General features: G+C 37.0%; 2 protein-coding genes across 2 annotated transcripts; one reads left to right on the forward strand and one right to left on the reverse strand.

Annotated features, from left to right (window-relative positions):
• Window positions 1–950: 950 nt before the first annotated feature.
• On the forward strand, window positions 951–11,139 carry Atac1 (Ada2a-containing complex component 1). The gene is made up of 6 exons (XM_085947671.1): window positions 951–1,171; window positions 4,449–4,562; window positions 6,353–6,505; window positions 8,995–9,297; window positions 9,514–9,642; window positions 10,624–11,139. The coding sequence occupies exons 1-6, from the start codon at window positions 1,043–1,045 to the stop codon at window positions 10,774–10,776; spliced, it is 981 nt and encodes a 326-aa protein (XP_085803797.1). The 5' UTR covers window positions 951–1,042; the 3' UTR covers window positions 10,777–11,139.
• Window positions 11,140–11,497: 358 nt separating this feature from the next.
• On the reverse strand, window positions 11,498–20,891 carry Polr2A (RNA polymerase II subunit RpII215). The gene is made up of 6 exons (XM_085947669.1): window positions 20,764–20,891; window positions 18,739–19,008; window positions 18,259–18,577; window positions 14,051–17,770; window positions 12,934–13,122; window positions 11,498–12,800 (listed from the first exon to the last, which is right to left on the reverse strand). Exons 1-6 carry the CDS (start codon window positions 20,839–20,841, stop codon window positions 11,650–11,652), a joined length of 5,727 nt encoding a protein of 1,908 aa, XP_085803795.1. The 5' UTR covers window positions 20,842–20,891; the 3' UTR covers window positions 11,498–11,649.
• Between the last annotated feature and the right edge of the window lie 4,003 nt (window positions 20,892–24,894).

Here is a 24,894-nt window from a genome sequence, read left to right on the forward strand (position 1 = left end):
ATAAAGCAGGGCATTGGATTTTCTCGAATTATTATCCGTTATGTTTATGTGACAAACAAAAAACTTACATTTTCAACACGTCCTATAATTTTTGCCGAAATAATATACTTGATATCTTGGACCGCGTACTATACTTGTCTTAATCCGATGATAAAAAGATAGCTGAATTCCAAAATGGAGACTGACAGATAAAGACGACAGAGAACCAGTAAAAAGCACCCATCATTTTATTATGATATTATATTGATTGCTCAATTATTATCCAAAGTCTAATATCCATAATAGGAAATATATTCGAACAGAAAATGTAATGTAGAAGGAACCGCCACCTTTAATGTCGGCTATAAACAGTGTTGCCATATTTTCAAAGTGGAATTATAGTACAGAACATCCAAAATTATAGTATTTGGGGAAAAAATATAGTACGCGTTGATGACACGAAAATGTATAGGTTTTTTGTTTCTCAAAAAAAAAAATAACGGAGAATTTGAGAAACTCCGAGACGCCTTTTTATTTAGGTACCTTCTCCACCAAAAATGCTTACTGAAGAATTCAAGAAATTTCATTTTAAACCAAAGTCAAGGGATTTTTTACGTTTTTCGAGCATTTTTTTCCAAGTACTCCAAATAATCTGGTTATATTGCGAAATTATAGTACTTTGCACCAATTTATCGAACGGAAATATCGAAATTTTAGTACTTTTACATATTTTTTCCGATATTCAAAATTATAGTATTTTGGGCGTACTACACCTGTGTTATAATATCGTAGATAGTACGCGGATGAAAATTATAGTACAAATACTATAATTATAGCACGATTGGCAACACTGGCAATGAATGCAGTTGTGAGGAAACAGGAAACGCAAATTTCACAACACGCCACATTATGGTTGTTTACAATTTTCTTTTGACATTACTTACAGGTTACAATTTATTTTATTAATCTAAAGATGGCGCTGACTTGCCTGATCTGTCAAAGTGTGTACCATAGACTAATTGGTGTGTACTTTTGAATTTTTAGGCGATCACATTTGTAATTGATGAACAAAATGGAAGACGATCCATTTTTCTTTGAAACAGATCACTTGGCTTTACGCAATAATAAAGACTATAGATCAATGTTAAGGTACATACTTCTTCTGGAATCTCAAAAAATAAGGCTTGTTAGGGTTTGTATAACTTTGATTCTATATCCAATATACTTGTTCAATTTTTAGTGAATTAAATATAATTAAAAATGGTAACCAGTTTCCCTACTAAGCGGAAAGAATGGGCCTTTGCAGAGCGGAGGTTATCTAAACAGGCTTTGTTTTACAAATAATGATTGTTAAGCATTCACTAAATCTATTCAGTGCTACTTCCGGATCAAATACTATATGACTTTACCAACCACATGATTTGAACCTGCAACCAATGCTTTAGAATAGGATATTCTACCATTAGTTCATTGTGGTCATTTACACCTTACACCAGGGCTGGCCCGTGAATTCTTGGCAATGCATATTTTCGCGTCCACAACCTTTTTAATGGGGTACTATATATTATCAGGGGTAGCCAACTTGTGTGTGGTTATAAAACTTTATGTCTTAAAAATAATGAGTAAAAGATTATTAATGGATAGAAATAATATTTTAAGTAAAAGAAAAATGATACACACATACAATGACATTTCACACATATTATAAAAACATACATAATTTTGGAGTAAGTACCTAGGTACTTATATTTAAAAAATGATAAAAATTAAATAAAAGCTCATTAATGAGAAGCCTACTTCATATCAGCTACTAATCGTTCATAGCAGAGTATGTATGCCGACCAGGGTAATCTTAAAAAAGAGTAATTTCAAATTAGTAATATATAAATTTTGAAAGCGTTAAGTATATCTACACCTCTAGTCATTTCTTTCAAAGAAAACATTTCTTCTTAAGAGGGGGCTCAAGAGAAGGAGATTGAAATATAATCTAGTATCAAAAGGACATCGGTGTCGTTAGGACGTTAATTTAAATCGATATTTTCGCAAAAATCACTAATTATCGGAGATTTTATTTAAAAAAAAAAAAATATTATTGATATTGTCGGCCGTCTTACACATTATTATTTGATAAACAGCTGCACGTGTCCGCCGATCAGAAAACAGGGCTGTCAAAATATTATATGGATTAATATTTTTAAAATGTTAATTTCGTCATAGTTTTTAATCAAACCTGTAAGTACATACTGATAACTTGGGTGGATATCGTAGCAAACATACTATTGATATATCTACGGGTATATTATTATTATTACCTAATTCAAATTGAGCATAGGTTGATACTCAAATACTATTATAGTATGTTTATGATTTCGAGAAAATAATACGATAGTATATAATCCATATCAATTATTCGAAAACATTACATTTGCATGTAGGTACATGTATAATATAGTGAAAAGGTCAGATACCTGTTTAATTTGCAAGATAACATCAAAATTTGTATATACTTACCTAAATGAAGAATGACATTCATGAGTGAGCACGGCTCAAAGCTAGGAAAATGTGTTTTTTTCAATTTGAAAATATTTTAATTGTGTATTATTTTATTACAGATTCATAATACATTATATAACTAATAGAACATACTGTTTTTTTCTATGAATAAAAAAGACTGGAAGGAACATATTGTGTCACGGCAATCAAGAAAGACCGGAAAATATGGCCAACAATGCATGATACACAAACATAAAATACACAAAATTACCTATTTAAGTTCACCGCACACGTGCAGACCACGCGATATTTGTTTACGCAAAGTCGTCGCTTTCCAAAATGGCGAATTTGGTTGCCAGTTTTTATGGCGATGAATCAGTATGTTCCTTCCTGTCTTTTTTTATTCGTAGGTTTGTTTACTATGTACACCAAGAAATTTCCATTTATAAAATCGGAAATGAGTTTTGGAATATAATGCAACTAAAACTGGAAAAATTCTATCATGGGTGTTTACTTCTTGAATTAGTTGACCCCAGAAACAACAGGTCCATTCCACTACGTGAACCACAGTGGATATTATGCCGGGTCCATATTGGCAACATGTCGCCGGCAACCTCGTTAAATTTTACGTTAAGTATGATAATTATCGTAAAATTTATCGAGGTTGTCGCGCGACATGTTGCTAGTGTGGACCCGGCATTAGATGCACAAAACTTGAATAAAATATATTATAAATAAAATTTAAAAAGTACAATATAATTAATTGCGTCGACAGCCCTGGCGTCACCCGCCAGTCGGATGGACTAATAAAAAAATAATGTGTCTAGTGACTGTATGTTAATAATTATTTTTAGGCACTCATGATATAAGTTATTTCGCCCATTGGCTTTACATACAATAATGCTTCTTCCTACCACTTGTTTCACTAGTATAAAAGTGAAGTTGCGCAGCCAATAAAAAGTCACTTTCTTTTTATAATAGGCAGACACTAAATTCTACGTTGAAATATGCATTAGAATTAAACAATACCTATTATTTTTAATACGTAGGTCCTAAACATTTCAAATAAACACTATTCATTAGTAATGTTTTTTGGATAGCACATGAAATAAAAATGTAGGTAGATATGTATGTCAACATCCTTCGTATATTTAGTTCTCGGACAATTTCAGGTTAAAAAGTTATTAATATATTATTAAGTTTATATCGTGGCTAACACATAATCAAAAAAGTTATCATATCCATCATATCAGTTGCAATACTTCACACCAAAGAACTGATAAACATATTGAATTTAGTAACATTTATTAGAAAGTACTATTTTTTGGTCACCCCATAGCTTCACTTCACAAGCTTCACTTGGAGGGAGTTTATTGAGACAAACATTGGCGGCAACCTTTTTATATTAACTAGTAGACCAGTTATTATGGACCGAATGTAAAAAAATCATATTTTCAATTCTCAAGGCCGATTCTGTAGAGCTTCCCCTTAAGTTGTAAATTCTTCAAAAGCTTTACTGATGAAAATAAGCAATTGAGCTGTGTCACATACATCTGTTGATTCATCCATTTTTATATATTATATGTCTATTCATCTATAACTGTTTACTTAATATCGCGGGCTTTATAGTAAAAATCGATCTATCTGTTGGCCATACTTACAACTGGCGCTTGGCGGTAGAGCCCCCCAATATACTGTCCTTATCTCTGCACTCGATAATAAGAATAAGTCAACATTTGTGTCAAGATATTTTAAATTTTGGATAGTATTCATTTTAGCAGAATCACTTTACAGTTACAAGTGTATGGACCGAATCGCTAATTACCAATCTTCATAAAAACATAATTTATACATTATGGACATTTTAATTTACTTTCTTAGTTGAGTTCAATGTACTAGTTTTTAAATTCAATTAATGAAAGAATATACTGCAAAATATTGTAATTTATTTATTGATTTATATGTTTTTACCACAGGATATTGAAAGTTTAGCATGTGAGCAACAAAAGGCCTTGGAATTACCATTTGAATTCGTAAATAATCTAAAAGATGGTAAAATCGACTTTCCAGCTATTAATGCCATCCCAGAGGTAGATAGACTTTATATTATTTTATACATCTAATTATTAGAATAATGAATGATCCCATATCTTTTCAAAGTAGAAATTAATTTGTGACTGAATTATGAGATATGCAATTAAATAAAAAAAATTAAATACCGAAAGAATATCTTTGACACAACACACAACCTGTGGCAGCTACTTAACTCTTAACATCATACCAGTCTATTTTTACGCAACAGATATCATTGATATAATATGCTGTAAGTGTAGTGTTATATTCGTCTCGGTATAGGAAAGATGAATGTGTGTCCAAGTTCATAAACGAATAAGATCAGCTCTCACGATTGGTCAATGGCCATTAGAAAGAAGTAGCATGCTTTCTTTATCTGTACATCAAGATAGCATCTAAAAATACTCAATTAAAAATAATATGTCTAGATTCAGGAGAGAATAATGTATCATTTTCCGTGACAATCATACACCGTATGGCCCGTGAACAATTAGAACATGGACAAAATTAGGTAACTACTTTGATTTAACACATTGATCGCCAACTAGTTTTACATAAAATAGTTAAAAAATGATTATTTGTTTTTAAGGTATTATTTGATAGGTTATGAAAGAATATAATGTTTTTTTTTTCATTTTGATGATTTTTTTACGTAAATATTGGTTTTTATGATGTGCCGGCCACATGTGTCCGTCGCGGCGCCAACAAGTTAATTTATTCTATTGCGCCGTGCCGGCCATTTCGCCGGTCACCTGTCCATATGTGTTGACGAGAGCATGGTGCCATTTCGCGGTCGAATTATATTTAGATTTAGATAGTATAATAAACAGAAAAGGCACAAATACGGAATAAAAGTTTTCAAATTGGGTAGTATAATACCTGGATACACATAAACTGGAAATATACGTATACATACCTTATAATCATTTTTGTTATTCTATTTTTTTATTATTTACATAATTTTTATAACTTACATTTTTATAATCTATTTAATTTTTATTTTTATATCAATAAAAACACATTTACAATTTAAAAGGAAAACTTTTTTTTTCATTATGTACATTCTTTACATTAGTGAGCCTATATTTTGTGACTGGGAAGACATATTTTCAGGCCAAGTGGCAGTAATATACAGAAGGGCCATGCCGGTCACCGCGTATCGAAAAATGCACTGCGAGCGTGCCCGCCGGCGCTGTAGAACAACTCTAAGGCAGGTCTTCTTTGCCGGTCACCGGTGACCCCCATGGCCCCCTGAACGTAATCCAATGCCGGTCACCGGTGACCCCCATGGCGATCAACGTGTTAATAAACAAAAACCGATCGCCAATAGTAGCTTGATATGGAAGAACGCTGATAAGCAGGTATTAAAATACCAATAATTAAAGTTTGTCGTCATTAGTATGTCACCTCGTAGCATAGTAGATAAAGCGCGGATTGGGGCGTAAACCCAAGAGATGCAGGTTCGATTCCTGCCGGGTGTCTTACTTTTTTCAAAAAGATTTTATCTATTGGTTATAATATATTTTCTCAGAAGTGTTTTTCAAAATTATGTATGTTCAATAATTAGAATGGTACATTATTCATTGAATAAAAGAAATAGTTAATTAAAACTTAGCTTTGATTTTTGATAATTCCTTTTTTATCTTAATATTTTTTAATTGAATTGTTTAATTAAAACACTTTTTAGGTAAATAAATGTATTAAATTGCATGTTCCATAATTACACCGTCACTAGATCTCCCTGGTACCCATCACACTTTAAAAATTTATTATAATATTAATTGAATATAAATTATTTTTCAATTAGGTTCCAACAATAGATTGGTCCCAATATGGAATTGACAGTGAAAGAGTGGCTCAGTGGTCCACTAAAATCACTGAACCTCAAACGGAAAGATCTAACAATGTTCTTATTAGAGGAAGAGCATTTGATCAAACAAAACCAGAAACATTCAATCAGGTTTGTGTAAACCAAACATTTTAACACTTTGACTGCTGACTAGATAATTACTTTTTAATTACCACATTTAAATAGCATGTTAATTACATCGAAAGGCCACCTTAATTGTTACGCGCTGGGCGCGTCTTTAGCGTCCAATGTATTAAAGATTATTTTTGGAAATCAAAACATAAGATGGTCAAGTTTAATATACACTAGAGCAGCCGTTGGCAACCCAAATGCATTGGCGTGCCACAAAACAGGTAATTCAAAGTACTGGACACTCAGCGTACCACTGAAGTAAAACGAGTTAAAAATAAAAAAGAAATAAAACCTTGAGGTTCAATTTTGGAAGCTAACACCTCAATATTTGGTTCATAGCTTGAAGTTTTTAATTTTTTTGCACATTTCCCAATTTTCTTCAGTTAAACAATTTCAATACGGGTTTATAATATATTTCATAATTGAGAATGTTTGCTCACAGTAGACAGGAGTTCATTCCATGTTTTGGTTATCATGTCAAGATTATTGTCTTCGTTTTTCATAATTTCATCTCTGGCAGTTTTGAAGTTTAATTTCCAAATTTCAGAATTGTTAAATTCGATTAACTCTAAATCAATATACCTATTTAATGTTCAAAAATTCAAAATATTCTTTATCAATTTTGTAACTGACTTTAATGTCAGGCTGCAAAATATATAGCTTTTTACTACTTCCCACTCTTGATGCCGCTACATACAATTAATTGTCCGTGAGTGAAGCATTCCGATTTAATGTGGCAGCACTGCGTCGCCCGCGCCACACCCGCTCGTTTGGCTCCCTGTCGATAAGCGACACAATTATTTGCATCTAACTTTGCCATTTGACCTCCGATCAAGTTGAAATAAACGCCAATGTTTTTTAAATACACACATTCTAGCGACATGTTCAATAAAAAATGGGGGCTGCAGCATTAACTTCCGCGTTTCAAGGCCCTGTACGTGGCGGCCTTTTCCGCAAAAACCGTAAAACTGTCCCCGGGGTGTAACGGGATCAATCTAAAATTTGATACCCCAACCACGCACTCCGGCTCGTCGGCCTCCGTCTACAGTCCAAATTTTGTCGAAATCCAACTGCGTGTGTGGATTTCTATAAAGAAAAACCGAAGGATGGTACAAACATCCAAATATATTCTTCAAATTATAGTATAGATATCAGCAATTACAAAGCCATTACTTGGAGTGTCCATAAAGTTTTTTAAATTTGCAAAATATAAAAAACTTTTAAATTACCGAAAATTTTAATAAACTGTCATTTTCGAGGCGTGTCACCTAGTGGCACGCGTGGCATAGGTTGCCGGGCGCTGCACTAAATGACTAGAGCCTCGAGTTGCATCATTGATGCGTTCCACTAGAAGGCGACGCAACTAGAAACGACTCAACTTGAAATTCCATTTTGGATATATTGAAATAAGAATGATAAATAAGTTCTTTAGTGATTAAGAATTAGTAAATAATGTTTACTGCAATAATAATTAAGTAAACAAGTCTTTAGAGAACATTAGGAATGAAATCCCCAAAAAAATTAGGTTAAAGTTTTACTATATCAAGGCAAATCCCCGATTTGGATTAAATTTTCAATATATCAAGGGAAATCCCTGAAAAATTTAAGATAAACCGTTTTTTTTAGGTGCGTCACATAACGACGCACCTCTAGTACCAAATATTTTAGCAACGCAAGTTTGGTGTAATTTGTACTATACAATCCATACATAAACTTTTTCCAACATAAAATAAGAGGAAACATTGATACTTGCTTATTGTTAGCAATATAATACTCTTTTACAGTAGGTGCACTCTCAGTAAACAGCCGCTCGATTATCGGACAACTACTATAGTCCGCCGTTATTTTTACTAGTTGAAAGCTCAAAATCATGCTCTATAATTAGCCGGTATTCGATTTTCAAATTCAGTAGTCCACCGCGTATGGGTACGTGATAAGACGGGCTTACTTTGGAAACTTCTCCTTCATAATATGTACGTTCATCGAGAAGAAAGTAATGTACCAGGGAGGAAAATTCTCAAGGACCGCATCATAATTATGCCGTCCTCCAATATAACCGGGACACACAAAATGAAGCTTTTGGTCACTGGGAAAGTCAGGAATCCTAAGCTATTCAAGAATATCTGCCTCACTGAACAACTGATTGTATCAAGTGATTTACTGTTTAATATTTAGTTAATATATTATTTATAAATATGTATAATTTAGTAAATACGTGATTTTGATTATAAATAAAACCGTAATTTGCTAGTACAAATTTCTCAAAAAAAACAATTTTTATGAAATACCTGTTTTAATTTTTACCATATTTTGTATGTATGCTCTATAATCCGCCGATTTCACTAATTGGACACTTGTCTGGTTTTTGGGATGGCGGATTACTGAGAGAGTGTATTTGAAAATAAATGATTTTGTTAATGACGATCTGATGATATAAAATTAATGTTCTTATCTGTATCTGATGCAAGTTGTGGACATGTGAAGAACAAAGAAGATTAGAAGAATTACTAAAACAGTTTCCTGCTGAAGAAATAGAAATGCGACGCTGGACGAAAATTGCTGATGCTTTAGGAAATCGCACACCAAAACAAGTGATGAGTCGCGTCCAAAAGTATTTCTTCAAGCTACAGCAGGCAAAATTACCAGTTCCTGGACGGATGCCTAGATCATTTCTGTCCAGAGTAATTGGCAAAAATCGTTCTAAAGTAACTCTTCGACAATCAACATTTTTCCCCGATAGAGATGTGCCTGTATTGATGACTGATTGTCAGGTGATTCTTAATTTAAGATTTCTTAACAAAAATACAATTATACATTTTTTTGTGATCCTTCATTTCAACGATTTAATCAAGTTTTCAAAAACTACATCGACTGCTAGATGTATGTATTTCCTCTTATTAGTCATTCTACTTTTATCAGAAACTGCAAATTTAGTTTTCTTCTTAATATAAAATGGGCGCGTAATAATAAATCCATTTTTTTAATAGACTGAAGGCGAAATCAAAGTCCCAGTCATAGAACAGTGGACAAGTTTGGAACTCATGCAAGCTGTTTATGAACGACGGAAGATTGAAGAATCACGCGGAGCACCTCTACCTGTCCACACTGGGATATCGGTAAGGGACAATCAGTGCTGCAAAGTCAAAATTTAAAATTTCAGATTTTGACCAAAAAATTCAGTAAATTCTTTAAAATATCAGTAGATTTTAAAATATGGATAGAACTCACATTGTGCAGATAACTTTCATGCACTTCATAATAATGCTCGTATAATAATTATGAAAAATAACAATAATAAAACTATTCAGTAGACATGAAACCTTTGAATAATGCCGCTTGTTATAATTATTATTGTTCAACTTTATTTGTTGATATGTCATAGATTAATAGATATACTGTTATATGTAAAAATAACAATTTTATTATAAACAATGATGATATCAGTGCGTAAAATGGCGCCCTTGAGTTGAGTTGCAATGCTTTCTTTGTCCATTTGGAAGCGTCATACATAAAAAGGCGTGCGTTAATCATTTTTCAAGGTTATTATTAAAATAATCATCAGTTAACTTACAAATATGGAAAAACACAAAATATCAGTAGATTCCTTGAATTTCGAAAAAAAATCAGAAATTCAGTATATTGGCAAAAAATATCAGTAGATCTACTGAAATTTCAGTAGACATGGCAACGCTGGCGGACAATATTAGTTATCCCAAAGAAAATTATTTTAACCTTTTTTTTTCTTAAAACTGACATGCTGTTCCCTAAATTGATATAGGAAATATTCACATATCTATGTATTTTGTATCTAAATCTAGATTCTCTGGTCATTTGCCAAAAAATGTTTTTTAAAACATCTGTCCTTTAACAAGAAATGGTCGTTGGCCACTTGCTTGACTTATCAGGCCCATACACATATTGAAAAAACTGCATGTATTTTCCAGATGGGAAATTCAAATCTGAGATCCACAATTTCATAGGCAGACACGTCAATAGACAGATTAACTAAGATCCACTACAAAACCATGTCACTTCATTTTCATTAGCTTCACTTCCTACTATTAGAAAATGCTCAGAATTTATTATCTTTTTTTCAGTGTATCGGTTGCAGCTGTGACAATATAGTTGGTACACGTTGGACAGATGGCGCCGGATCTGATTGGTGTTCAGATTGCCTCGTTTCTTTTCAACCCTCCACTAAACTTACTCCAATTAGTTCATTTGATTACGGTGAATGTGAAAACCTTTGATTATAATAAATGCATTACTTGACAAGGGGTCATTACAAAATGTTAATCACTTCATATAAGATAAATGTCATTTCAGACATAATTTGGAGACAACTTGTTTGTGTACTTCTCAGTGTTACAAACTATGTACTCCGTCCCCATCAATTGAATGTATGATTTTTAAGTGTCGATGTTGCGTTGATTCTCTATGTGGACAGGACCAACTTACCTTACTTTGTGTGGTGATAAAGGAGTGATAAAATAAATTTGGAATGAAACAAAACCATTACTTAAAATCTATTTATTTTTTTCTTTGTAACACTTAGCGTAAAATTATATTATAATTTACATTATCTATTTAAATATAAAAATGATCATAGAACAAAAAAGCATAGTTTCATTTTATTATAAGGCATTAAATAAGGTAAGAAAAAATGCATCAAGTACAGACACAGACACCTATAGAATTCGAAGAGCACTCGTATCGGACTAGTGACTCTAGTGGACTGGACAAACCATGTCAATCTTTTTTTTTTGATGGAATCTCTTATACTATTAATTATATTATCTATATAATTATTATTTATTCATTGTGGATTGTTCTAATCAATATAATGTTGAAAAGAATTTTATAAAAGATAAACAAGGTATCTTATAGAACAAATAAAATTATTATACCTACAACTATAATTTGAATAAGCTTATCAATAATATAAAAAAATACTTCTCTTCCAATTGAAAACATTTGAACCGGCAAAGAATAAAACATTCAACATTAATTTTGGTTAATTACTATCATTTGCGGTCTGAATTAGAAAGATGACAGATCACTTTTACAATATCCATCCGACTGACATTATTTTGATTTTGTTAGAGTATATAGATTTACATGACTTAATCGTCAGTATCGTCATAAGTGGGAGATGCAGGTGAATATGTAGGAGAAGTGGGAGAATAAGTGGTAGGACCAGTGAGAGTTGGAGAGTACGCTGGGGAAGAGGGAGAATAATTGGGGGAAGTAGGGGTAAATTTGGGGGAAGTAGGGGAGTATTTGCTGGAAGACGGTGAGTAAGCGGGGGAAGATTGCGAATAGGTCGGTGAGGAGGGTGAATAGTTGGGGGAAGAAGGGGAGTAGTGAGTGCCGGAGGCGTGCTGCGGAGAAGACGGCGAATAGGCAGGACTGGAAGGTGAATATTGGTTGCTGGTGGGGGAATACTGCGGACTGGTCGGGGAATAAGTAGGACTGGCACCGGCGAATGAAGTGGGTGACGTGGGAGAGTACTTGGGGGAGGTGGGAGAATACTTGGCAGAGGAAGGTGAGTAACAGCTGGGCGAGGCTGGCGAATAACGAGGAGAACTGGGAGAGTAAGACGGGCTAGACGGAGAGTAAGAGGGAGATGCGGGAGTACAGTTTGGAGAAGAAGGGGAGTAGCTGGGAGAAGTGGGACTGTAAGCCGGACTGTTGGGCGAGTATCCGGGAGAGGTGGGTGAGTAACTTGGAGAGGCCGCGGGGTATGCGGGACTGGCGGGGGAATATGCGGGACTCGTGGGGGAATAGCTCGGAGAGGCCGCCGGGTAATTGGACGATGCAGGAGAGTAGCGTGGAGAAGTCGGCGAATATGACGGGCTAGAAGGAGAATAGTGAGAGGACGGGGAGTATCCAGGGGAAGTTGGAGAATAAAGTGGTGATGTCGAAGAATGGTGAGGAGAGGCGGGGGAGTACCCGGGAGAAGCCGGGGAATAATTGGGAGAGGCTGGAGAGTAATTAGGGGAAGTCGAGGAGTACACGGGACTGGTCGGGGTGCAGTTCGGAGATGTGGGAGTGAGACTGGGAGACGCAGGTGCAAAATGAGGGCTGGGGCTGGTGGGAGAATAGTGAGGAGAGGCTCCCGCAGGGGAGGGAATGTACATCGACATGGCTGGACCGGGAGAACCAGGGGAGCCAGGCTGCGGAGACCAAGTGCTGTATGCCGGAGACATTCCCGATGCGTCCGAAGCTCCTGAAGGAGAAAATGATGGCCCACCCGGAGTCATATTGCTGCTGACTGTAATTAAAAATAAATTATTACATGAAGGAAAAGAGACACCTGTAAACTATTGAAATTGTAGTCAAACACTTCAGTTTTAATTCAAATAAAGATATATCATGGTAAAAAATGATTGAATGACAACACTTACATTGAGCCGGTGACCACACGCTGGCTCCTGTGCCATAGGCGGGAGTTCCCTGAGCGTTCCATGGACTGTGAGGTGTGAGAGAAGGCGTTCCAAAGAACATGGTGGCCCCCATGCCGGCTCCTACACCCATTCCTCCCATTTCCATTCCGTACTTGCATTTCTCAGCATCCAGCAGGAGATCAAAACAACCTAGTAAAACACAGTATTAATCACAAATCCAAAGCAATAAATTTTAGATTGACTTTACCCATTATACATAATATTAACCCTAATTAATGAGATCGAGAAGTTTTGAATCGGTTTTCAAAATATTTTTAGCATTATGCAAAAGGAACATGCTACGACAAATGGTAGTACACCTTGAATTTGTTTAGTGTAAAACAAATAATTATGTAATATTGCTCTATTATCTGATATAACAGGCAGGTCCAACTTCAAGCAGGCTGTGATCCAGTATCCACTCTCACATTGCCATTGTACAACTTGAACAAATGTATTATATTTGGGCAAGGACAATAATTAAACAACTGTTTCCACCATCACAAAAAATTACTTAATTTCCCATTCATTGTGAAAATGATAAGTTTTGATCTTTTCGGCACTCATTGGATCTATTGTCAAACTATTCAGCTGTGCAATGAACATGCTGTACGAAGGTGAAGGGAAACTACACCTCAGTTTAAAGCGCGGGAATGCACATTATCTCTTTCTCGCACTCCTGCGGCAGGCTGTGGGTGGTGTAATACGAATCGAGTCATACGATGAGGTCATGCTTAAGTTGAAAACGACTTTTATGAAAGCTGGTTAAAGAAATAAAAATGATTACTGGTTCCCCTTCAAAATCTGATTGAAATCATATTGTTCTTGTGCATGTACATGCTTTTTACATTTTCATGACTAATTCCTATGGGCCGGGCCGTGCAATCGACCAAAATCTATCGATCAACACATTGGACATGATATAACAATATTTGTGAATGTATAGGAAGGACATGGTAGCATTTTTACACTTGAGTTATACGGTATTTCACAATATTATTCCAATTATGCAAGGGTGATAAATTTTATATTTTTGTATTGTACATGAATGAATAAAATATTAAGTATGTGTATTTACCTGTCCCCATTCGCGGCAACTGACCCATAATAATGTTCTCAGATACTCCTCTCATGGGATCGACCTCGGCGTGACTGGCGGCGTCCATCAGCACGTCGACAGTTTCCTCGAAGGAGCACCTCATGAGGGCTCCGGTGTCCTGCCTGTTAATTCCGTGACGGGTGATGGCCATCAAGTGACCCTTTGCAGTCATGACGTCACACAACAGAGCGAGATGACGATAGTTTACGTACAGGCCATAGAAATTAAGAACAGTGTTCATCTCTTTCTCGACTGACTTCCGGACGGCCTCTATTCCGAGCACTTGGAATATCTCACAAATGTCATTACTAAATGTCCTGACGGGGTCTACATCACGCTCTGAGAGAACTTTCATCATGGAGGTTCCGTCAGTCTCGAGTAACCATTCAGCGATGGCTTTAAACTCTCCTGAGTCGGTGATGACAATCCGCTTCTTGCTGTCTGTCTGTGGCAGATGCATGTACACCTTTCCTATGGCCTCGATTCCTTGCAGTGTCATGTCTGACAGCATGTTGGCCTCAATGCAGCGTAGGAACATGTCATCTTCCATCTTGTCCACGGTCTCTTCATCATTGTCCTGAAATTTATTCTCTTCGCTGTTCATGATTCTGATTCGCAGGACGAGTTTTTCAGCGTTGTCATCGTTAAAGATGCAATTGAGATCGTCTCCGAAGCCGGCGTTAATTTTCTCCGCAATCTGTTCCATGGTCAACTTCTTGTCGGTCATCCTCTTGCGATCCAATTCAATACGTAGCAACCAAGGTGAAATCTTGGTGGGATCGAAATCGGGCATCTCATAATAGACGTTCACAAACTCTTGATCTTCGGCAATGACGGTATTCTGCGGATCTGGATCGTAGTAGATGGCGGTGTTCGCTGTCACCTTGCGCAGTGTGGTGTGCTCAAGACGACATAGGACATTTTTCGCCTTTTCGGCATCACGTGCGGCACCTCCTGTTAAGAATACGGTTAGAGAGGGAGCCTTCGGCTTCTTGGAAATATTGATAATTTCTTTCAATCGGGGCACCCCAAGGGTTACATTTTTCGATGACACACCAGCAAAATGGAAAGTGTTTAATGTCATCTGAGTGGCAGGCTCTCCGAGCGACTGGGCAGCAAGGGCCCCCACCATCTCTCCAGGATTACACTGAGCCTGCTGAAACCGGGTCTCTATCTCCCCAATGAGCCACTCAAAGGCCTCAGTGGACAGTCTGAACTCTTCTGACACATACTTGGTGCATAGGGTGGACCGCACCAGGCACTGGAACAGCAGAGTGGCATTCTCGTTGGCTTGTTTTGAGAGTCGATCATTTCCGGCCACGATGATGCATTTGGTGAGGAGATCTCTAACCCCCTGGATGACCTTGATGGGGCTGAGGTCTGTCGGTAGGCGCTTGTTGATGTGGAAAATCTTTTGGACATTCCAAATCATCCTCTGCAGATTGCAGGGCAGGACAACTTTGGATTCTCCGCCGGGGAATATCTGACGGAGCGCCTCGCGATCTTTACAGAGTTGCTCCCATTCGCTCTCTAGATCAGCGATGACGTACCCAGACTCAGTTAGCTCTTTGATGATATCTTCGCTGAATATGCGCCGTAGATACCTCTCATTAGATGGATCAAACTTGAACTTCTTTTCGAAAGCTTTGTTGGATAGCTTGACGGTGGGTAGATTCTGAAACTCGACAGTCTCCCCGCAAAGGCCGTCTTCCCCATATCTGAGCTGGATCAGCTGGCCAACGGAGTTGCGGACGGTGCCATCGTAGTGCACCATCACGGACTCCATGGCCTTTATCAACCTCCGCTGAATGTAACCGGTTTCGGCTGTTTTGACGGCAGTATCAATGAGACCCTCCCTCCCTCCCATAGCGTGAAAGTAGAACTCAGACGGGGTGAGACCGGCGAGGTACGAGTTCTCTACGAAGCCCCTGGACTCAGGGCCGTAGTCGTCCTTGATGAAGTGAGGAAGGGTCCTTTTCCTGAATCCAAAGGGGATGCGCTTGCCCTCCACGTTCTGCTGGCCTACACAAGCGATGACCTGAGAGATATTAATGTTGGACCCTTTGGAACCAGACACCACCATAGCCTTCAGGTTATTGTACTCGGTGAGAGATTTCTTGGCAGAACCTCCAGTCTTGTCACGAGCGTCGTTAAGGATGCGATTCACTTGATTCTCGAAAGTCTGACGCAGGGTGTTACCAGGGGTGGGCTCGAGCTCCATGTTGTGAGCCTTCTGGATGACCTCTATTACATCTTCCTTGGCCTTCTTGATGGCTCGCTGAATTTCCCGGTAAGTCTGGGGATCAGCAATGGTATCCCCGATTCCTATAGAATGACCGTCCAGCAACAGCCAGTGATTGATGACAGTCTGGATGTTTCCGTAGAAGCGGCCAGCTGTCTCATGACCCAGCTCCAGCATACAGATGTGGAGCAAGGACCCAGCAGATGTTCCCAGCGTTTTCTTGCAGAGAATACCCATGATGAGCTCACCATGCTCCACCATGACCTTGGTGTCCCCCGGAGAGATCCACTTATAGGGGCCCTCGTCCTCATCGTCTGGGTGGGTGGAGTGTGTGCGAATCATGTTGACATTCCCGGGGATGATGAGAGAGAATATCTGCTTGCCTGTCCACAGCGGCTTGGGCTTCAAGATGCACGGCTGGGGCACTTTCCCGTTCCATGTGGGCAAGAACATGAGGATGTTCATCATCTGCTCGTGCTCAATGAAGACATCCCGCTTGGTCATCTTTCGGACGGCGGTCAGGGTGTCCTGCACAATTCCCATAACAGGCTTGTTAGCCTGCGGGGTGATGATCTGGCGGGGGGTGATGTGAATGTTCTCCACCTCGGCCCTCGTCTCCATGGACTGCGGGACGTGGAGGTTCATCTCGTCACCGTCGAAGTCCGCATTGTAGGGTGACGTACAACTGAGGTTCATCCGGAAGGTGGACCACGGAAGGACCTTGACACGATGGCCCATCATACTCATCTTGTGCAGGGTAGGCTGCCGGTTGAAGATGACGAGATCATCGTCTCTGAGATGGCGCTCCACCCTATAGCCACACTGCAGGTGGAGGTCAGAGGGCTTGGGGTGGAAGCGCAAATCGATCCTTTCCCCATTGTCACGGACGATGTACTTAGCACCAGGGTATTGTGAGTTTCCGCGCCGGACTAGTTCCTGCATCCGATCAATGTTGAACGGGGTCACCAATTCAGGGAAGGTAAGATTCTGTGCAATCGACCTCGGCACTCCGACCTGGTCGATACGCAGATTGGGATCCGGAGTGATGACAGTGCGGGCGGAGAAGTCCACACGCTTCCCCATGAGGTTTCCTCTGATGCGGCCTTCTTTTCCCTTGAGGCGAGCCTTAACTGCCTTGAGGGGTTTTCCTGACTTCTGCATGGCCCTCGGCATACCTGGCATATCATTGTCCACAAAAGTGGCCACGTGGAACTGGAGCATCTTAATATTCTCCTGGATGACATGAGCTGCTGCACCTGCCTGCTCGTTACGGATGAGTTCATTGTTGGCTTTAATAATATCAGACAGTTTGTGAGTCAAGTCGTCTTGATTTTTGGCTGCCCCAAACATGACGACAGCAGGACGCACTGATAGAGGAGGCACTGGCATCACCGTGATTATCATCCAATCGGGCCGAGCAAATTTAGGATCCATCCCAAGAATGAAACACTCTTCATCTGAAAACAGGATACGAGATTATAACAAATACGCATGAAATATGAATATAGTTTTATGACTGGCATTTCAGTATAATTATAATCGCAGATCTTAAAATTTTATCTATAGCTCCCTCCACCGTGGCGTGCCATAGTAGCCAAGCATGACAAGCAAGCAAACTGCACACACCAGATAAGCGTGTTTAAACACATGCAACTTTGCCGACAAAATAAATTCGCTCTATTTTGTTTCGCATTTTTATCACAGATGTCAATCATCATTGAAATTCATTTTATTTGGCTTTTATGTATGTATTAATTTAATCATCCATACATATTTTAACCTGTCAAATTCCATGACATGCGGTGCGTCAGTGCGGGTGTATTTATATGAGCCATGCCAATTGAATGGATTTTTTAGTACTGTTGTATTTCAAGTATACTTTGTGTAATCTTCACAGTAGCTAAAATGGTAAAGTTAATTTTAGAAATATGTCAGTGAAAATCACCTGTGATGTGTTTTAAAATTTCCCATACTCTTTCAGCAGTTATGACTATCTTTTTCTCTTGGGAATCTTCATTTACATGTTTCCATTCAGCGGTCATATCGAGGCCAGCGCGGCGAATGCTCGGCTGGTAATGACCACACCCTCCGTGTCCAGTGGCACCTTTCTTTGCGCCTTCCTCTGGCGCCCCTTCGGCTCCTATGTCCATGTCCTCGCCTCCCTCACATATATGTTTGCCTTTGCACAAATCGTACACATAAGAAAGTCTCTTTCTAGGCTGTCCTTTTGATTTCATGACGACTTCTTTGATTTTGGGATTTGTCTAAAAACATAACAAGAAATAAATAATTTTATTGATTTTAATACATAAGTACTTAAATCATTAGGCATTCCTTCGATTGCATTATTTTGAAATATTATGACTAAATAAAATTTTGATATGAATTTAAAAACATTTTAATATCATATTATCATAATACTTACAGGACTGACTAATAGCTTGGAGCAATAAAAGCAAACGCAACGAAGAATTTTGATCGTCTTCGTAATAAAACCGATGTGAAATACTGGCTTGGCCAAATCGATGTGTCCAAAGTGTCCAGGACACTCTGTCATGTTTCCGGCGCATGTCTGGCAGCGAGAATTGCGGTCAATCACACCCTGGCGGGGGTCCATGAGGCCTCCCAATTTGGGGCGGCCGCCTTCCATCGTTTCCGGGAAGCGGATACCGCCCTCTGTGACGGACATGCGGCGCTGGAAAATAAAAATGTTGTAATACCTATTTTCATGCATTTGGATGTTTTTTAATCAGCTTTGTAACACATTCGCGGACAGTACAGAATTTGATGTGTCACTGGTATTGACATTTTACATAATATTCTAGTTTTAGAGATATCTATTCCATTTTTGACCAACACAGTAAGGAGAATTTTCCAGTTAATTTATTACAGAAATGACAGATATAACTGTCATAATGCATAAGACCATCAATTTATTAATAATCAAAGCTATCAATGATCAAATTGCGCTTCAACTAACGTATCAAACTTGCGATATCATGAGACTGTTTGTTTTAAATTTAGGATAAATTTTAACACGCCATAAAGAATATTATACATTAAAGTTTGTCACTTAAACGAAACGCGAATTCAATATTGGTAATATTTGATGACATTCATGGGGCTTTGAGTATCTTGTGTTTAATGGCCTGACTATCATGAGGTCATACAACAAAACTGCCTTCAAAGTCTTATTTTATGGCAACTGGCTTTCGCATATCTCTTCTTAGGCTGATTTTCCAAGTCACGCTGACCGTCCGTGCTGATCGGCGAATATGTAATAGCACAATGTAGTGTTTCCTAATAATACTGATTGCTCAGCGCTGAGTAGTGTCGGCGCCGACCGTACGCACCGTGAGTCAGCCCCACTGCCTACGCAGCGCTGATGCGCCTTCACTAGCAATGAGCGTTGCGGTGTCACGCTAAGCGTACATTACGATGAGTAGTCAAAATGAGCTGTTGTCGTTTTTTTCCATGAGTAATATACGGCAACAATTATGACAAGCATTTCGCCGACTGTATTTCGTGGTGATCCGCACGAGACTAAAACAAGTCTGGGCTGACAGTCAGCGCCGAGCAGCTACGCATCGTCGTCAGCACCGACGGTCAGCGTGACTGGAAAATCAGCCTTATAGTCTGGCATGTGTAAATAGCTCATTTTCAAAGATATTATGTTTATTGAACCTTTAATACAAAAGACGGTCCACATACAAATTCAATCATTATTGAAATATTATGTGTCTGTCTCATTCTCATCAATAGGCATTTTTAATCTATACCAAAATACTGACATGTAAAAACTACCAGTGGAAATGGCATTCATTGATTTCAAATTCACTTCAAAATACTTGTGCATCGTAATTTTCAGCTGTTTAAATAATAATAGTATTATGACTTTACCGCCAAATAGCCCATAGGTACAACAAATCAGTAAATAGGTAAGCCAAGCAGCTACAATGGATAACGGAGTAATTCTGTGTACCGTAATTCAATATAATATAAAACTGACAATAAAAAGATATACCTACATCCCGAAGGTATAATAATAAGATTTAATTAATATCCCATGGAAAAGTAAATATGTCATCATCCGTACGTAATAATGATTGCTAATTTAATTTCAACGAGTAATACACATAAACAAGATAAGCATAGAACGCAATGCGTCCTCCTATAAATATTTCGGTAAGCAAAGGGAAAAGGGCAACAAGAGACCTGAAAAATCCATTGATAATGAAAGTGATCAACAGTTTTGAATTATTACAAAATAAGTGACATTGGTAAACTCTCATGGACAACTTTTATTAGTTTTCCATACTGCGTAAACATTCTCATGGGATTCGTTCCATAGCATAGTGGTATTGAAAATCACTTATCTACGAATAACCAGATAATTTAGGCATAACAAACGTATAGCTTTATGGCGGCACGTCATTTTTAGATAACTTACGATTTCATCAGGAGCTAATATTCCGAATTGCACTCTTTTTACTTGCCGTATAGGCGCTTTCGAGTCGTTCGTAGCCATTTTGTCTGGCTACTTGTGACGAACTAAGCGATAGTGTTGCCTACTTCTATGTAATAAACTAATCATGACTACCAACATAAACAAAATTCCTTGGTTGCTCTGCTTTCTAATATTATCTATGAAACTGTATGTTTGAATAAAGAATGAACAAAAGATACTATAGAGATGAAAGCAAAATAAAATAAAATGAAGCAAGAAAAGAACATCCGGTCGACTGATTAAACTACCTAAAAATCAATCTCATAACCAACAGTGGCGCACTCTGAATTGTCAAAATTCTGCAAAATTGAATAAACTTTTTTCTAATATTATTTCAGGTTGAATAGTTTAATCCAGTGGTATTCAAACAGTGCAGAATGCATAATATATTAATTAGTCTATGAGTGTGACACTGCAAGCTGTTTAAAAAAAACCCCAGAAAATTTGAATACCTACATCGTACTGAGGCATGATCACAATAATGTATCCCATTGTTGAACCTGTTTATTCTCTCCAATATTGTAGCAACTGGTTTCAAAAATAATTTCAGGAAGATTATATGGATGTCAGGAGCTGGAAGATAGAAGGAGCGGCTTTCCAGGTTGAAAATGATTACCAACCGTGGGTCTATGGAAACCTGTGTATAACAGACCTACAAACTTATCTGATGAATGGGATGGGGGAGCCACTGTCGAAAACTACCCGATCAAGACTCATAACCGGACAAAATCTGACACTCGAATGACATTTTCAATATGGCGTCCTATGGTAGTTTGTAGTTCCATTTTTGGCCATTCTACAGATAAGTTTGTAGGTCTGTATCTATGACCCTAGGGTTCCGAGAGCTGTGTCAGAACTGTCAGAAGTTCCACGAGAATCATTCGCAAAAGCTAAAGTGATAGAGGTATGATTGAAAACATTTTTGAAGGAAAAAAAATAAAATTTTGAAGTAATAGTGAAAGAAAAAATAGAATTTGAGGAATAGAGTTTTCAGTAACAAGCATCACCATTTATTCTGCACTATTCCTTTTGTTTTCCAGACAATCCGCATCAAGTTGAATAAATGAATGTTGCTCCAGCAATTCACATTAAGATAGCGAGCTCTCTTAGCAAAATGCCTTCTCCTGTGATGTGTACTCTTAGGTATTTAAAGCTGTTGCATTCTTGATGTTTTTCTCGTTGCTAATCAGGAGGAAATCTGGATCAAGGCAGGTGCTGTGTTTTTTCAAAATGTTGATTTTGTTCGCATTGATTCTCATCTATTCTTGAGTTTTTTACTGATTTAGTGATTTGATCGGTGGGTAGTTGGAAATGTCAGTCACTCGAGGAATATCCAATGATAGAGAACGGAGTACCTGAGTATCAAAGTAGGACATAAGCCATCTATTAATTTTTACAGGAGAGCGGATTTTTTATTTCATACAATATAATGAAGCATAATATATAGACAAAAAAAACGTGAAAAATATTTGGAGGTACAGAAGCACATTAAATGAGTTAGATCCAACATATCAATTTTGTAAATACATATCGAATATAATCGTTCAAAAATACATGTGATAAACTTTGGCGTTTGTCCATTGGTGATATGGACAGGTCTGAAAGTGTCCACTATTGATACAAAGTATAATTTTTTTTATTAAAATTTCAGGGTAGTTCAAATTTTTTTTTATTGAAAAAATAAGAAAATATGAAATGTTTTAAAATTATGAAGATAATAATTTGACTCCCACAAGTTCCAAGCTGCCTTCATCTAAACGCTAAAGCATCAATAGTTTCTAAATTATTTATCTCTTCAAAGCATTCACACGCATGGCTATTTTCAGGACATTGCTATCCATCGATTGAAAAATTATTATTATTTTCAATAATAGTCTTAATGACCAATGCAGAGTCAATTCATTCAAGTCTAGTGTTTTGAAAGTAGAGCATTTACATCTGTTATTTTGTTTTCATTAAGTTTTATCCCTATTGTACTTGGGCCTGGATTTAATTCCGGAGATTTTATTATTTTTCAGAATTTGTTGTTCTCTTGCGATGTCACAATTATAAGGTGTTTCACCTTTTACCATAATATTATTATGATAAAAGACCACACTTTGGAAATGAAGAAATTTTGGTGCTTTATTCAATAAGAAACCATGATTTTAAACAAGTTTCTTTTTTATTGAACCACCCTTTCGGCTTTTATAGGATTGATATGGAGGTGTTATATAATATAGAGTATATGCTTAAAATGTCTAAAAAAATGAAACATCCATAGAAATAACAATCAAACGTGCCAAAATATTAATAGAGGCATATTTATTAGTCTTATAAAACCATGAAATTAAGCTTGGCACATCAAATTTTTATAATAAATCGCCTTAGAAAAATATTATGCATTGTGATCGAAAAAGTTTGGTAGTAGTATTCTGACAGCTCTTACTTTAATGTCTTTTCTATGGCTCTTTTCCACTCGCTGGGATCAGCTACACACTTTCAAACATTACTTGAGTCCATTTCAGATAACTAAAAATATTAAGAGGACGCTCTACAGAATCGGCCTTGAGAATTGAAAATATGATTTTTTTACATGTGGTCCATAATAACTGGTCTACTAGTTAATATAAAAAGGTTGCCGCCAATGTTTGTCTCAATAAACTCCCTACAAGTGAAGTGAAGCTATGGGGTGACCAAAAAATAGTACTTTCTAATAAAATTTATTTTCTAATAAATTTACTAATAACATTTAATGTTACTAAATTCAATATGTTTATCAGTTCTTTGGTGGGAAGTATTGCAACTGATATGATGGATATGATAACTTTTTTGATTATGTGTTGGCCACGATATAAACTTAATAATATATTAATAACTTTTTAACCTGAAATTGTCTGAGAACTAAACATACGAAGGATGTTGACATACATATCAACCTACATTTTTATTTCATGTGCTATCCAAAAAACATTACTAATGAATAGTGCTTATTTGTAATGTTTAGGACCTACATATTAAAAATAATAGGTATTGTTTAATTCTAATGCATATTTTTTAAAACGTAGAATTTACTGTCTGCCTATAAAAAGAAAGTGACTTTTTATTGCCTGCGCAACTTCACTTTTATACTAGTGAAACAAGTGGTAGGTAAAGCCAATGGGCGAAATTATATATTATATTAAGAGTGCCTAAAAATAATTATTGACATACAGTCACTAGACACATTATTTTTTTATTAATCCATCGGACTGGCGGGCATATAAAAAATGACTATAAAAAATGACTGTCACTAGAAAAAGTGTCTGACAGGGCTGCCGACGCAATTAATTATATTGTACTTTTTAAATTTAATTTATAATATATTTTATTTAAGTTTTGTGCATCTAATGCCGGGTCCACACTGGCGCAAAACAATGTCGCGCGACAACCTCGATAAATTTTACGATAATTATCATAATGGCTTAAAAATTTTTACGATAATTATCATACTTATCGTAAAATTTAACGAGGTTGCCGGCAACATGTTGCCAATTTGGACCCGGCATAATATCCACTGTGGTTCACGTAGTGGCTGTACCTGTTTTTCTGGGGTCAACTAATTCAAAAAGTAAACACCCATAATAGAATTTTTCCAGTTTTGGTTGCATTATATTCCAACTCATTTCCGATATTATTAATGGAAATTTCTCGGTGTACATAGTAAACAAACCTACGAATAAAAAAAGACAGTAAGGAACACAGTGATTCATCGCAGTAAAAACTGGCAACCAAAATGGATTATATAATATATTCCATCGTATTATTTTCTCGAAATCATAAAGATACTATAATAGTATTTGAGTATCAACCTATGTTCAATTTGAATTGGGTTATAATAATAATATACCCGTAGATATATCAATAGTATGTTTGCCACGATATCCACCCAAGTTATCAGTATGTACTTGCACAGGTTTGATTAAAAACTATGATGAAATTAACATTTTACAAATATTATATTATTTTGACAGCCCTGTTTTCTGATCAGCGGACAAGTGCAGGTGGTGTTTATCAAATAATAATGTAAGATTGTCCACAATAATAATAATGTAG

Source organism: Rhyacophila brunnea, unplaced genomic scaffold (genome assembly GCF_057557595.1).
Source record: "Rhyacophila brunnea isolate RB1 unplaced genomic scaffold, BYU_Rbru_1.0 scaffold_2, whole genome shotgun sequence".
In the NCBI taxonomy this organism is placed as follows: domain Eukaryota; kingdom Metazoa; phylum Arthropoda; class Insecta; order Trichoptera; family Rhyacophilidae; genus Rhyacophila; species Rhyacophila brunnea.

What these genes read in the sequence shown, in the direction of transcription:
- Atac1 (XM_085947671.1), top strand. Translation starts at nt 1,043, where the DNA reads ATGAACAAAATGGAAGACGATCCATTTTTCTTTGAAACAGATCACTTG. An exon ending in CTATTAATGCCATCCCAGAG is followed by an intron (nt 4,563 to 6,352) that starts GTAGATAGACTT and finishes TTTTTCAATTAG; the next exon opens with GTTCCAACAATAGATTGGTC. An exon ending in AACCAGAAACATTCAATCAG is followed by an intron (nt 6,506 to 8,994) that starts GTTTGTGTAAAC and finishes ATCTGATGCAAG; the next exon opens with TTGTGGACATGTGAAGAACA.
- Polr2A (XM_085947669.1), bottom strand. Translation starts at nt 20,841, where the DNA reads ATGGCTACGAACGACTCGAAAGCGCCTATACGGCAAGTAAAAAGAGTG. An exon ending in CCAAGCTATTAGTCAGTCCT is followed by an intron (nt 18,578 to 18,738) that starts GTAAGTATTATG and finishes TTATGTTTTTAG; the next exon opens with ACAAATCCCAAAATCAAAGA. An exon ending in GTTGCCGCGAATGGGGACAG is followed by an intron (nt 13,123 to 14,050) that starts GTAAATACACAT and finishes GTGTTTTACTAG; the next exon opens with GTTGTTTTGATCTCCTGCTG.